Here is a 12243-nt window from a genome sequence, read left to right on the forward strand (position 1 = left end):
TGCTGAACACGGCCGTGTACCTTAGGCGTTGGCTGGAGCGATGGCTTTCAAAATGGTCATAAACCAGACGACCTCTCGTCGTGGCGTTCCGATAGCTGTCTGACTGTGCCCTGTGCTGGTCGGCTTTTCCTACCTGCCGATTCCCGGGTCACCCTGATGGCCCGTGGGCTCTGGCAAGAGGTTTGTAGAGGCGCTCGACTCGTGGCAGTGGTTGGGGAAACCGCTGTGGGAGCGCGCCTGATGGCAGCGCGCTGGTGACTTGGGTGGGCCACGCCACCTGGAAATCTCTGACTGAGTGGTAAAAATTCTTCCCGTGGAAGTTCTGCTTTCCTCCTGACCAGACCCCTTGGGAGTTTCCTAATCCACTGAACTAAGGTTTGCAGCCCAGCATCCTTATCTGAAAAATGTGCTCTACTGATTTATCCTTCCTTGTTCTCATTATGGGTGGCTTTGATACTGTTCTCTCTCCAAAGAGTTTCCAAATTAACGTGCTGAGAGGTTTCTTTGCCCTCCAGCGATGAGAGCAAAGCTGCAAGGCAAGAGCTTTCTTTGTGGATGTTTGCTTAATAGTCTGTTTGAAATGGTCGTGAACAAACTCGGCCCAACGTGCGGTTCCCATTCAAATATGATTTAATTCGTTGAGGGAGGAGGGGTATGGGGTAAGGAGTCCTGGATTAGAGGCCAGAGCTCTGGGATTGTTGTCCGGTGGGAATCTTCTCTTTATGATGGCTTCCCATGTTTTTGTAAGGAGAAGAGGGATGGGTAATGTTTCGGTAGCTACTGCTTCTTCTTGGCCCAACTTCAGTTGATGCTTAGTTAAAATAATTGTTAACAGAACTTAACAAGAGTGCTTAACATCCAGATGGTAACAAGTTACAGGAATTCGGCTGTAAAACCCCAAATTTCCTGCAGCTTGTGCATGGTTCACCTCTCGAGCTATAGCTGTGTGTAGTTTTTATTCTTTGAGTTGCGGTTCTCAAACGTCAGAACTTCAGTCCTTACAGGTGACAGGCAGGAGAGAGGCACCTCCGTTTACTTGAAACGCTTTTGTTTAGGGTCAACTCAAGTGAGGTTTGAAAACAAAACCTGTGATGGAGTTGGTGTTGGTGTGAGACAAGAGCCTCCATGCTGCAGAAATCCGGCCTGCGAGTTCAGAAATAACTGGGCACGTCCGCAAGCCGTGTTAATAGTTACGCTGAGTGAAAATCTGCTGGTAAAACTCATTCAGAGCTAATGGATCGCTGCGAGAAGAATTAAAGCAGCTGAGTGTCTGCTTTTGGGAGATGGCAGACTGACAAGGGGTGGAGTGAGGACATCTTGGTGACTTGATGATCCTAAAGGTCTTTTCCAACCTGAATGATCCTATCATTCTGTGATTTTGGGATCCTCTGCTGTGCAGCTTTGGGGCGCTGTAAATGCAGGCAGAGCGGGGCAGATGAGGTGCCCTGCTTTGAGCATGCTACAAGAACGTGCTTCCAGAAACCGGTGGTATTTTGTTTGTTGTTAGCGTGAGCAGCGCTTTGTCTTACTCTCCCTCCGTTTGCACGTTCTGCTGCTGCCTGACAGGATTGAGTTCCAGTGGTTTCAGTAAAAGATGGCAGCTCCCATTGCCGTTGTCCTTCTTTCATGCTTGTATCTAGATAGTTTCAGTTTTTGTATGACTTCACACCTTTCTGTTTACGGTTGTTTCTGTGTAAGATCTTGCCTTTAACATCTGGGAAATGGGAATTTTCTGGCCACGGAATTAAAATATTGTCACACCCTGTGAATGCTTTCAGGGTGTTGTAGTTCACCCACGAGAGTGGTGATGGGAGTGTTCCTCCTGAAAACTGTTCTGCTGCCTTCAGATCCATCCCGCCATGCCTTGACATCCAAGCTGTGACCGCTTTGAATTCTCTGCGTAATGGTTCCACCTACAGTTCATGCCTCCTAGACATCTGGAGGGGGTTTTAATATTTTGGCTTATTGCTCATAAAACAGCTCTAATTGTACATAAATCCAAGCAATGTCGTCACTCAGAACCGAACTGCCAAGTTTTAGAAAATGCTGTTAAAAAAAAGAGTGTCGTCACTAGGTGTGTTATTTGTGACATTGAACTTGCTGGGTGAAGCTCATTTACTTAATGATCTGTTATCTATTGGCTGCATATTAAGATTTTACCCAGGGAAAGAAAATGGTTTTGTTCAACAGAATTTTGAATTCAAAAATACTGTTTAAACTGTCATTAAAACACTGGTTTGTGATGTCAGTTGTTTTTTTCTCACCGGTTATAGAATCCACTGTGTAAAGTAGGTGAAAAGATAAAATAATCTAATACTTGTCTTTTAACTTTCAGCTTTGTGTTATTCTTGGAAAGTTTCGCACCACTTGTGAATTCCTTGAACCTTGGCATTGCAAGCCCACTTCTGTTGGGCCCTCCTCCTTTACAGCTTGCACAAATTAAGACCCAGTTGGCTCTTCAGCAATTGACCTCAGTTGCTACCAACGGTTCTGCACCTCCTTATGCTTGGTTAAATCAGGCGTTTCTGAAAAACGCAATGTTTAGCCCTAGAGGAACTTTGCCTCAGAGGCCGAGAGGACCTAATCCATCCGGCACAAAGCCTCCGGGATCCTTTAGGGGAGGAGGCGCAGCAGGTCTTCAGAGAAAGCCTGCACCTGGAACACCTCAAGGAATGTCACAACGATTTTCGGGACAGGAAACGTTTCAGTGGACGGGTTCGCAGAGGATAAACGTTCGGGTAACTCTGCACAGGACTGATCCGAGGCGGGTGAAGGAGAAGACAAACCTACACCAGGAGCAGAAGGGAGAGCCTCGCACAAGTTGCTGGGATAGCAGCCCGTGCTCAGCTGGGACAACTGGACAAAAGCCATCGGCCTCGGCACGGATCTCGGAGCAGAACTCAAATGCCCAGAACCGCTACACACCAGAAAGCGCTTCCAGCATTTTAGCGAGTTTCGGGCTGTCTAATGAAGACTTGGAGGAGCTCAGTCGCTATCCAGATGACCAGTTAACGCCTGAAAACATGCCGCTCATCTTAAGAGAAATACGGATTCGCAAGATGGGTCATCCTTTATCTGGCTTACATTCTCAGAGCAGAGCGGAAGAAACGATTGGTGGTACGAGCGGTGCAGCAGTCAAGAGTAAAGTGATTGATTACGGGCACGCGAGCAAATACGGTTACACGGAAGATCCTCTGGAAGTGCGTGCTTATAACCCTGAAGCGCTGACCGAAGATCCTCTGGAATCACGTGTCTATAACCCTGAAGCATCGAGCGGAGAGAACAGGGAAAACTTCCAACGAGAGCAGAACGTGGCAATGGGCGTCCCACCGCCGAGCGTGACGTGTAATCCGGTGTTCCCAGCTGAAGATTTAATAAAGCCGACGGGGTTCCAGAATGATTCCTCAAATACTCGATCGTTTTTTCCAGCTGAGACTCCGGGAAAGGTGTCTGCGTTGTGTGCAACGCCCGCTGCCCTCCCCGTGGTGAAATCTGTATCCCAGCCTGTGATACCGCCTGTCATGCCGCCCATGATGCCACCCATGATGCCACCCTTGGCCCAGCCCATGATGCCGCCTGTCATGCCGCCTTTTGTCCAGCAGCCCATGGCCCAGCACGTAATGCCGCCCATGACCCAACCGCCCTTTTCGGCTGAACTTCTCGCAGCTGTAAGCCAGCATGAAAGGATTCAGCACGAATCTGGGACGAGCCAGCCCACCGCCCAGAGCGGCGCGGGAGCCGGACAGAAGCCCTTCCAGACGCAGGCTGAGGGGCCGATTAAATCGCCTTTCGGTATTGTGAAAGCATCGTGGCTTCCAGCGTTTCTGCAGGCCGATGCCCAGAAGATAAAACGCTTGCCCACTCCGTCGATGATGAATGACTACTATGCCACGTCTCCAAGAATATTCCCACATATGTGTTCTCTGTGTAACATTGAATGCACTCATATGAAGGTGAGTGTCTCTCAAAGATTATTGCATAAACTTGTACTCGGCCTCTTACCTGCTGCACTGTTTTCTGAACTAATTTTTTACTGTGCATTAAATGAATTGTCATGCTGTTCGCCAGTTTGAGTGCTTGCGTGCAGATTTCGAAACGCTAGAGACAGTGCCAGTAAATTCTTGTAACATGTGCTCTGTTCCAGATTGCATTTCCAAGTTGCCATGCACGTTGATTTTTATTTCTTTAAATATTAAAAATCATTTATGTCTTCTGCAGCGGGTTTCAAATGAGAAAACAAACCCTTTATTGGTGGAGTAAAATACTAAACGTCACCTGGGTGACTAAAACGTGTGCAAAACTTGTGTGCTGAGTCTCGGTAGGGTAGGTGTTGGTGTACGCAGCCCCCCTCCTGCAAAGTCTGCGTTAAGACAGAGCAGCCTATTTATCTGCAAAAATTTAATCTTCCAAATGCGGTCTGTGTGACATTGACTGTTCCAGAGACTGAAGACCAGCTCTGAGGGACACGCAAAATGCTTCCATTCATCTGACTGAGCTCTCGGCTATGAAGCAAATAACAGTTTCAGTTCTCGAAGGAGAAAACAAAAAAGGAAGGAAGGAACTGGTAACTACTGGGGGAGAGAAAAGCGTTCTGAAAGCTGTGGATTTTTCTTGAAAGCCCTAGGCTTGATGTGTCAAAAATACAGGAGAATGTAATTTTAAAAAATTGAGTAATTCATTCTTAGTTTTGTGTGTTTAAATTTGAAATCCTCCTCGGCAGACGTGTGGGAGGCCTGTGGGGGAGTGCTTCCCGCAGCTGGGCAAAATCGTGCGAGATTGTGGTTGTGTTACAGAAGTGAATGAATGGTTCAGGTGGTGGCAGCTGCATTAGGGGCTTCGGAATAGAAATAAATTCTCAATAAACTTTTACGCTGGGAGCACTGAAGGCCGGGGAGGAGCGCAGCTGTTTGGGCAGACTTGAAAACTTAAAGGGAAGTTGGGTTTTAAAATAAAAACGTGTAAAATTGAGCAGGGCCACCAATTTGTGTTAATAAATGGACAACGCACTCTGGAAAAGTGTGATCTGTTCCCATGTGAATTCTCCAGTCGCTTGCTTACTGGTGCTTCCTAACGTTAATCGAATGTTTTTACTAAAAGTACTTCTCGAGGAATTGGCTATGAAGTTTTCTGGGGAGATGAAAGGTCATAACGTCTTCTCCTAATGGCACTAGGGCGTTCCCCAGCCGCTCTCATCCGACCGCCACTACGCAACCTTTTCTCCCTGTCATGGCTGCTGCTATTATTAACTTTTATATATATAAAACTTTATTTTGAGTGGGTTTTTTTTTTGTTGACGTACACCTGCTGCTGCACGGGCAGTTCAGACTGTTTGGAGACCTCATGGGGCAAGCCATGTTTGGACAACAGTGTTGCAAAATAACTCCAAGAGTTAGGTTTGAGGTTTTTTTAATTGCAAAAAAAAAAATAATAAAAGTTTGTGTGAAGAAATGTCAGTCTTGTGTATTTGTGAATGCTAAGAGTGAAGAACTCCTCTTACTTTCAGTTTTACAGTTGGGCTTCACAAAGTTGTCATCTTTGTCTCAGTCGCACGGTTCAAGATGACCCAGACGTTCAGGTTTTTTGTCCTGGAAGTTGCGCTGGGTGTCAGAGAGGAAGCACACGAAACGGCACCGTTGGAAACGGAAGGAGGAGCCATGGGGAAACGATGCAGTGGAAACCGATGGTCACGTCTGGTATGGCTTGTGCTAGGAAATGGTTGTTTCACACAGGGCGTAGACGCTCTTTGCCCCGATGTTGCGAAATCTTAGTTGAAAAAGAACAAGTTTGTGGAAGACAACCCTTCAGGCGCTCTGCAGTGACCCTCTGGCGGCTCGAGAAGGCTTTGATGAGCAGATGGCTGGAGGCGTGGGCCAGGGAAGTGGCTCTGTTCCGTTACGCACCTCCCTAGCCGTTGTCCCCTGGTGCACACCATGGGTGCTGGGTGAGCCAGATGAACCTGTGGGTCTCCCCAGCATGCCTGGGGATGAACTGGATCTTCAGGGCTGTTCTGGGTCAAAGTGATTAGATGTGATGATTCCTGGTGTGTAGTACTGAGTTGTGACGAGCAGTTTGAGAATGCTGGGTTAGGAACGGATGTCAGCTGGCAAGTCTTAGATTGGACTTTAGGAAAAATCCCTTCCTGCAAGGGCTGTCAGGCACTGGAAGGGGCTGCCCAGGGAAGGGGTCGAGTCCCCAGCCCTGGGGGGATCTAACAGCCGGGCAGAGGCGGTGCTGAGGGCCAGGGTTTGGGGGTGGGATGGCAGGGGTAGGGGGGTGGTTGGGCTGGGGGAGCTTAAAGGGCTTTCCCAACCCAAACCATTCCATGGTTTTAAATCAGAAAGGAAGTAGGCAAGCAAAATGAATAATGCGAAAAAAGAATGGGTGAAGATTACAAAAGATACCGACTGAGGCAAACGTCTTTATCCAGCGCTTGAAGATAGCAGATATATGAAAAGCGAAGTTTCAATGATGTTAAAATGACAGATTTTGAGTTCAGATTATTCACGGTGATGAGCTGTCTTTTTGGGAGATTCTTCTCATCCAGTCTTGTACCGAAGTACAAACTCGTCGAGGATTCATTTTCTTGCTGAGGTTGAAGCAGAAGCTCCGTTGCCTGTTGGAAGAGGATCCAAGTGCGTTACCTGGCACTAGTTTATTAAAACAACAGGGTTATGGCTGGATGTGAGACCCCACGCCTGCCCCTGCAGAGGCAGTCTGCCTCCGACGCTGCAGTGACCATCGGCGGCTAGCACGTCATATTTGCATCATCTGAGCTGCATCCCCCGTCTTCTTTCGACGTGGCTCTCCCATAAATGCAGTGAAACGCTGGCGGGGTTGTGGCTTGGAGTAGAAAATGCTTCTGCTGCTGCCCAAAGCAGCCGATCAGGTCTCTCTGTAGGTCTGTCTTCTTAAGCATCTAACTTGCTTTAATTCATGAGGCCTGATGAGATCGGGGCTGAAGATGGGGTTGAGATGTCTGCAGTATACCAAACCGCAGGGTTCTGTTCTGTCACACAGCTAAGCAGGTAAATGGATCTTCTAGATCTTCTGTGGTCTGAGAAGAACCCTGAACACCTCTTCTGAAGCACTGTGTACGGGTATTTGAAGGTGGGGTTTTTTGCCAATACGCTGTTCGGCAGCCAGAAGTTAAAATGTCTTCCAGCTGCACAGTCGGAAGTATCGTGGAGTTGTGGTAAATGATGATCACCGTGGCGCTGCAAGCTAGCCGCTGTTGGAGCGGCATCAGGGGAGGATTTGTCCCTATTTTCTCTGGTGTTAGGAAGGTTTCTGTAGCTTTGTCAGGGTTGGCTGTGTGCAACAGTGTGCTAGAGGAAAAGATATGTAAGAGAGGTGGGCTTTCTGAGCTTTAAAAAGCTAAATTGGAAAATTAATTGGTGCTAAGGTGACTTGCTGCAACATTTTTTCAGGGAAGAGAGCCCAGTCCTGCCCCTAGTTAGATGGAACCTCACCTCAGTGTTGTCTTCTCCAAATATATTTACAAAACCCCCAACGTATATGGAAACATTTTATAAATATTTCACAGAGTGGCTTCATTTTCAATGTGAAGTTGTGGCTGTATTGGAATAATAAATTGCGATTTCTCTGCCTTGAAACACATGTCACTGTTGGAACCAAGCAGATTTGCAATATTGCCAGCACAAGGGATCATGTTTACAGTGTATTACAGTTTTTGTTTTCTAGCTTAAATAGATTTAAAGTGAGGGTGATGTCTTCTTGGGCTTGAGGTTGCGTGAAGCCATGAGGACTCGGTGTCTTCCTCAGAGAATTGCAGTTACGATTCCTTTGCTGAAGTAAGGGGCCAAAATGGGGTCTACACCATTTTACTCCTGGTTTTCCTACGCAACACCTTGCTGCGAAGCCAGCACGAACAGGCGCCGGTGCTATCCCTGCGCGTTACTGCTATCTTGTTGGCAGAAGAGGCGAGTTTGGAGACTGGAGACGCTACGCTCCGTCAGCTGCTTCTTCAGGACCCTTCTGGTGGTGATCCACAAGTCGCAGGAGATCTGCCGGTGGCAGGGAATCGGATACCAAAGGTGCTTGTCCCCGGGGGGTGCCGGGCTGTGGAGCAGCAGTGCTGTAAGAAACTGCCGGCAAGTCCTTACCCGTGCCAGGACACCTCGGAGCACTCGTGCTGGAAGGGATCCTGTTCTGTGGCGGGAAGGATCTGTCTTTGGGGCCAGACTTGCCAGAAGGAGTGGAATATTTCAGAAGACTGAGAAGGTCAAGGAATTTATCAAAGAGGAGGAATATGCGTAAATCGAGACTCCTGTAATTCTCTGAAATGCAAGAGGGCATTGGCATAATGAAGTCTTGAAGAAGAGAAGAATGTTGTGTTTGTTAGGGAGGAGAATATCTCTTTGTAGGCCTGCCAGTCTCGTTAATGCTCGTTGGACCGGTAGCTAAAGACGCTTGGAAGCAAAATGGCCTCCCTCAGCCCTCGCGGACACTGTGCGCGCTTTCTTCCATTGGGACCACGGAAGGGGAATACTTGAAGCCCCATTTCCTTTCGTTTCCACAAGCTAATTTGCTTCAGCCCTTGAGTAATGGTTTTGCTTTTTCCCGTCTAGGGCTCGAAGACTCTAGAAAACAGCATTCTGAAGAACGGGGTAGCTTAGCGATGGCATGTTATCGGGGGGGGGGGGGGGGGGGAAAAAAAGGGGGGAAGTGTATAATGGTGAATTGCTTGTTCCTTACTGGTGTGCATGCCGTGTGTTCACCCTGCGTGCAGTTCTACAGCCGCAGGCTGCTTTATCGGTCTGCTCTTCAACTCTTGGTACGCTTTGGCTCAACTGGCGAGATTACTGCAGAGGGTCTTCTGAGAATTATTTTTCTGACTTTATTGGAACGGTCAGAGTGTTTTTATGGACACAGTAGAACCTTTCAATGCCTTTCTGAGGTTGGTTGACCAGTATATCTCTTTCTTCAGGGAATTATAAGAAGTCTTGTGCTTAAAATGTACTTTAATTTCTTTAAAAGCCCTGGGTTTTGTATGTGGAGTACAAACGGCTTGGGCAGCTGTCCTGTAATGGGCTCTGGTGTCGGTAGGCTGACGCGGTAAGTGCAAGGAACGGCCGTTCTCACCACACCTCTGTGTTGCCAAAATGCCCCAAACGAGCTGTGCCCTCGTCACGTTAGTTCTTCCACTTTGTAGGCTTTTAGTAAACCATCACCAGCTTTTCTTTTAACCAGTGCGTTCAGCGTTTCTGTCGGTGAACGCGAGGGTTTGATACTGCCAGCTGCGCATTTTACCATCTTGTGCGTTATCAGCCAGCGTGCGCTTGGCACAAGCGACGTGTCCTCTCCCAGCCTTGCCTGGCCGGTGCCTCCCTCAGCCCTTGTTACCCATTTTAAACTACTAAAGCAGGTAGAAGTTGGGGCTTTTTAAGGCCGCTTAATAATGACATTGGTGATGCATGATGTAGCTTACAGCTTCAGGCCCTGCAATAGCCCTTCTCCATAGCAAACCATCTGCGGCAGTTGCTTTCCCTAGCAGGTCAGTTTACTTTCTCCATAATAATACTGGAATACAGGCTTCAGGCATACTTTCCCGTGCTGGGGACTGATTCTGTGTTTATGGTTAAACCCGTGCTTAAGTATTTTTTAAGATTGAGGGCTTGTATTGTACTTCTGGGTTTGTCTCAGGCTTAACCCATCAGTTATTCCCAAGTAAAACTTTCGTTAAGTTTTTTTTTAACACCAAAAAAAAAAAAATCTGTGTGCGCGAGAAAAATTTCATCAGGCTTTTTGACTGACCTTTAGTTGTAACGTTATTAGGAGTGGATGTTGTGGAGCTTAAGGCGTGAGAAGCCATGCCTCTGTCGAGATGATCTTTGGCTTAAAGTTACCATGTTGTGTCGGGTTCTGTGCTTTCCTCAGCTTGCTTTGTGGTGTTTGTGGTCACTGGTCTGACAATCTGAAGACTGCTAATAGTTTTCTTTCTTTTAACGTAGCCGGCTGTTGGATCAACCTTTTGCATGGGAGGTGTGGTGACAACAACCCAGTGTGGTGCTGGAAGTAACAGATTCATTTAATACGATGTGTTTTGTTCAACTTCCGTGTAGATCCCTTTGTGTTCTTTAAGAGCCTTTGATAATCTTTAAGTATTTTCATCTTCTGCATAAAAAGTAATGATTTGAAGTGAGAAATTAGACCTTGGCACAAGATGGTTTGCTCGGTAAAATGTGATGGAAGGTAAAATACGACAAGACATAACTAGAAACTGTGGCCACACGCGAGCGTTTTACACACTAATCGAACGTCTCTGGATGTCTTCTCTCCAATTAGGACTGGATTCTGCATCAGAACACTCCTTCTCACATTGAAAGCTGCCGCCAGTTACGCCAACAGTAAGGAATCTGTTTAAAAACCTCACGTAGTGTAAAAAGCGTTTTCTGTGCATGCACGTAGTCTGTGAAAATGTACTCGTCAGGCTTCCGTAACGAGGATTGCCTGTGTCCGAGCGCTCTTCTGACTTGGCCTTGGACCATCAGGGTAAGAGATGAACCGACACTTGGTGCTTCCGGAGTCCTGAACGGGAACGTTTCTGCATGTGAGCAAAAGCTGTGTTGGGATGGCAAATGCAGCTTTTGCGCTGACGGTCGTATTTTTAACATTTTAACAGGTACCCTGACTGGAACCCCGAGGTGCAGTCTTCAAAGAGGTAACTGCTTTTTGATTACCCGTTGTTTTTAAATTTGTTGCTGTCACAAGCGGGGCAGTTAATGCAGCTGATTTTCCTGGTCTGCTCCCGGGCAAGCCCTGTTAGTATTAGTAGTGCCATGTGGTTGTCGTAGAATTGATGGGGTGTTCTTGTGGGGTTTGTCCAACACTTGTTTAGTAATGTGAGTGGCTTAGTGTCTAAAATTCTCTCACAAGGATGAGAGTAGAGCCTGTAGGAGAGTCTGGATCCTGATACTGTCCACAAGCTGCCCTTGAGCCCTGCTCCTGACCGTGCCTCGGTTAGTCCGGAGTTACTGGATGTGCTGTAATGGTAACCGAGCAGACTGACCAGCGTGAGGTCACTGATTAAGCCCCATGAGTGATTCCTGACTTTTAGACTTAATCTCTTTTCCACTTAAACCACTCTTGTTTGCAGCTGGAAACCTGACGATGGGCGTGCTGGCGCCAGCTCCTATTCACAGGCTCTGCTGTCCGTAGATCCCTTGGGGAGCTACGTGAGCACAGCTTGAAGAAACACTGGAATTGATGAACTCATGGCTGTCCTGTCCTTAAAAATTAGGCTGTTTACTACTTTTTTTTTTTAAAACACACCCCGTGGACTAATTCTACTTGAATCTCAGCAGGATTGGATTATTTTACTGGTTTGATGTTTGTATGTATTTCAACTTGCGTACAGATAGGAACGACGGGGCTTCAATTTGTGCTAGGTTTTCCTGTGACTGTCTGTTAATGAGTTGGACACACTTCCCGAGAAGCTCACTCTTCAGTTTAAAAAAAAATTAAAAGTTGAAAGGCTGGATCTGTAGGTCAGGTTAATTGGGAGAGTGCACCTGAGGTCCCTCCATGTTAATAAAGAGGGAGAAGGAAAAGTTTAGAGAGAGAAATATAACAGACTTCTGAAACTCCCATTAAGAGAACAGTGATATTTTAAGCCCTCAAACTGAAATTGGTGTTGAGCGCTGCTGATGTTCTATGCAATGCAGGCAGAGGAAATTGCTCTTAACTGGAGAAGTGTTTAAGAGCACTTTTTGCACGTGAGGGGTCTTCTGTGCTTGCAGGTGGGGCAAGAGTTGTCTTTTAGGGTGGTGCTTTCTTAAATCCTTCCTGATGACAGCCCGTCCCCAGCGGGGAGAGTTAGAATGCAGCTGTAGGCTCTGGGTGATCGCAGATGTCCTGAGCTGCTGGGTGCAGCCTCGGGGCAAGGCTGATGAGCTTGCTACGTGCCGTTACTGCTCTGGTAAATCACTTCGCAATGTTTGCTTTTTATAAATTACACTGGTTTGTTCATATGGTCAAACATTTGTACTGGGCATGGGAATAACGGGGTTTATATGGATTTTTAACAATGTTTGAAATTTGCTAATTCAGTAACATGGTGAGATCAGAGAGCCACTTGGTTGGAAAAGATCCATAAGATCATCGAGTCCAGCTGTACCTGTCCACCCCCAAACCCTGGCCCTCAGCACCGCCTCTGCCCGGCTGTTAAATCCCCCCCGGGCTGGGGACTCGACCCCTTCCCTGGGCAGCCCCTTCCAGCCCCTG

General features: G+C 47.3%; 1 protein-coding gene and 1 long non-coding RNA gene across 2 annotated transcripts in view; both read left to right on the forward strand.

Moving 5' to 3' along the window:
* LOC118452521 overlaps window positions 1-2420 on the forward strand; it is a 5990-nt gene extending 3570 nt beyond the window's left edge. Inside the window, exon 3 of the long non-coding RNA XR_004842320.1 lies at window positions 2336-2420. This is a non-coding gene — a long non-coding RNA (uncharacterized LOC118452521). The remainder of the gene's footprint in view (window positions 1-2335) is intronic.
* Window positions 2421-2446: 26 nt separating this feature from the next.
* Window positions 2447-12243, forward strand: part of ZNF638 (zinc finger protein 638) — a 46533-nt gene continuing 36736 nt past the window's right edge. The window contains exons 1-3 of the mRNA XM_035896593.1: window positions 2447-3953; window positions 10306-10367; window positions 10643-10681. Of these exons, the coding sequence (XP_035752486.1) occupies window positions 2538-3953; window positions 10306-10367; window positions 10643-10681 (1517 nt within the window). The 5' untranslated portion in view covers window positions 2447-2537. The remainder of the gene's footprint in view (window positions 3954-10305; window positions 10368-10642; window positions 10682-12243) is intronic.

This window comes from Egretta garzetta, unplaced genomic scaffold (genome assembly GCF_000687185.1).
Source record: "Egretta garzetta isolate BGI_Z169 unplaced genomic scaffold, ASM68718v1 scaffold506, whole genome shotgun sequence".
Taxonomy (NCBI): Eukaryota; Metazoa; Chordata; class Aves; order Pelecaniformes; family Ardeidae; genus Egretta; species Egretta garzetta.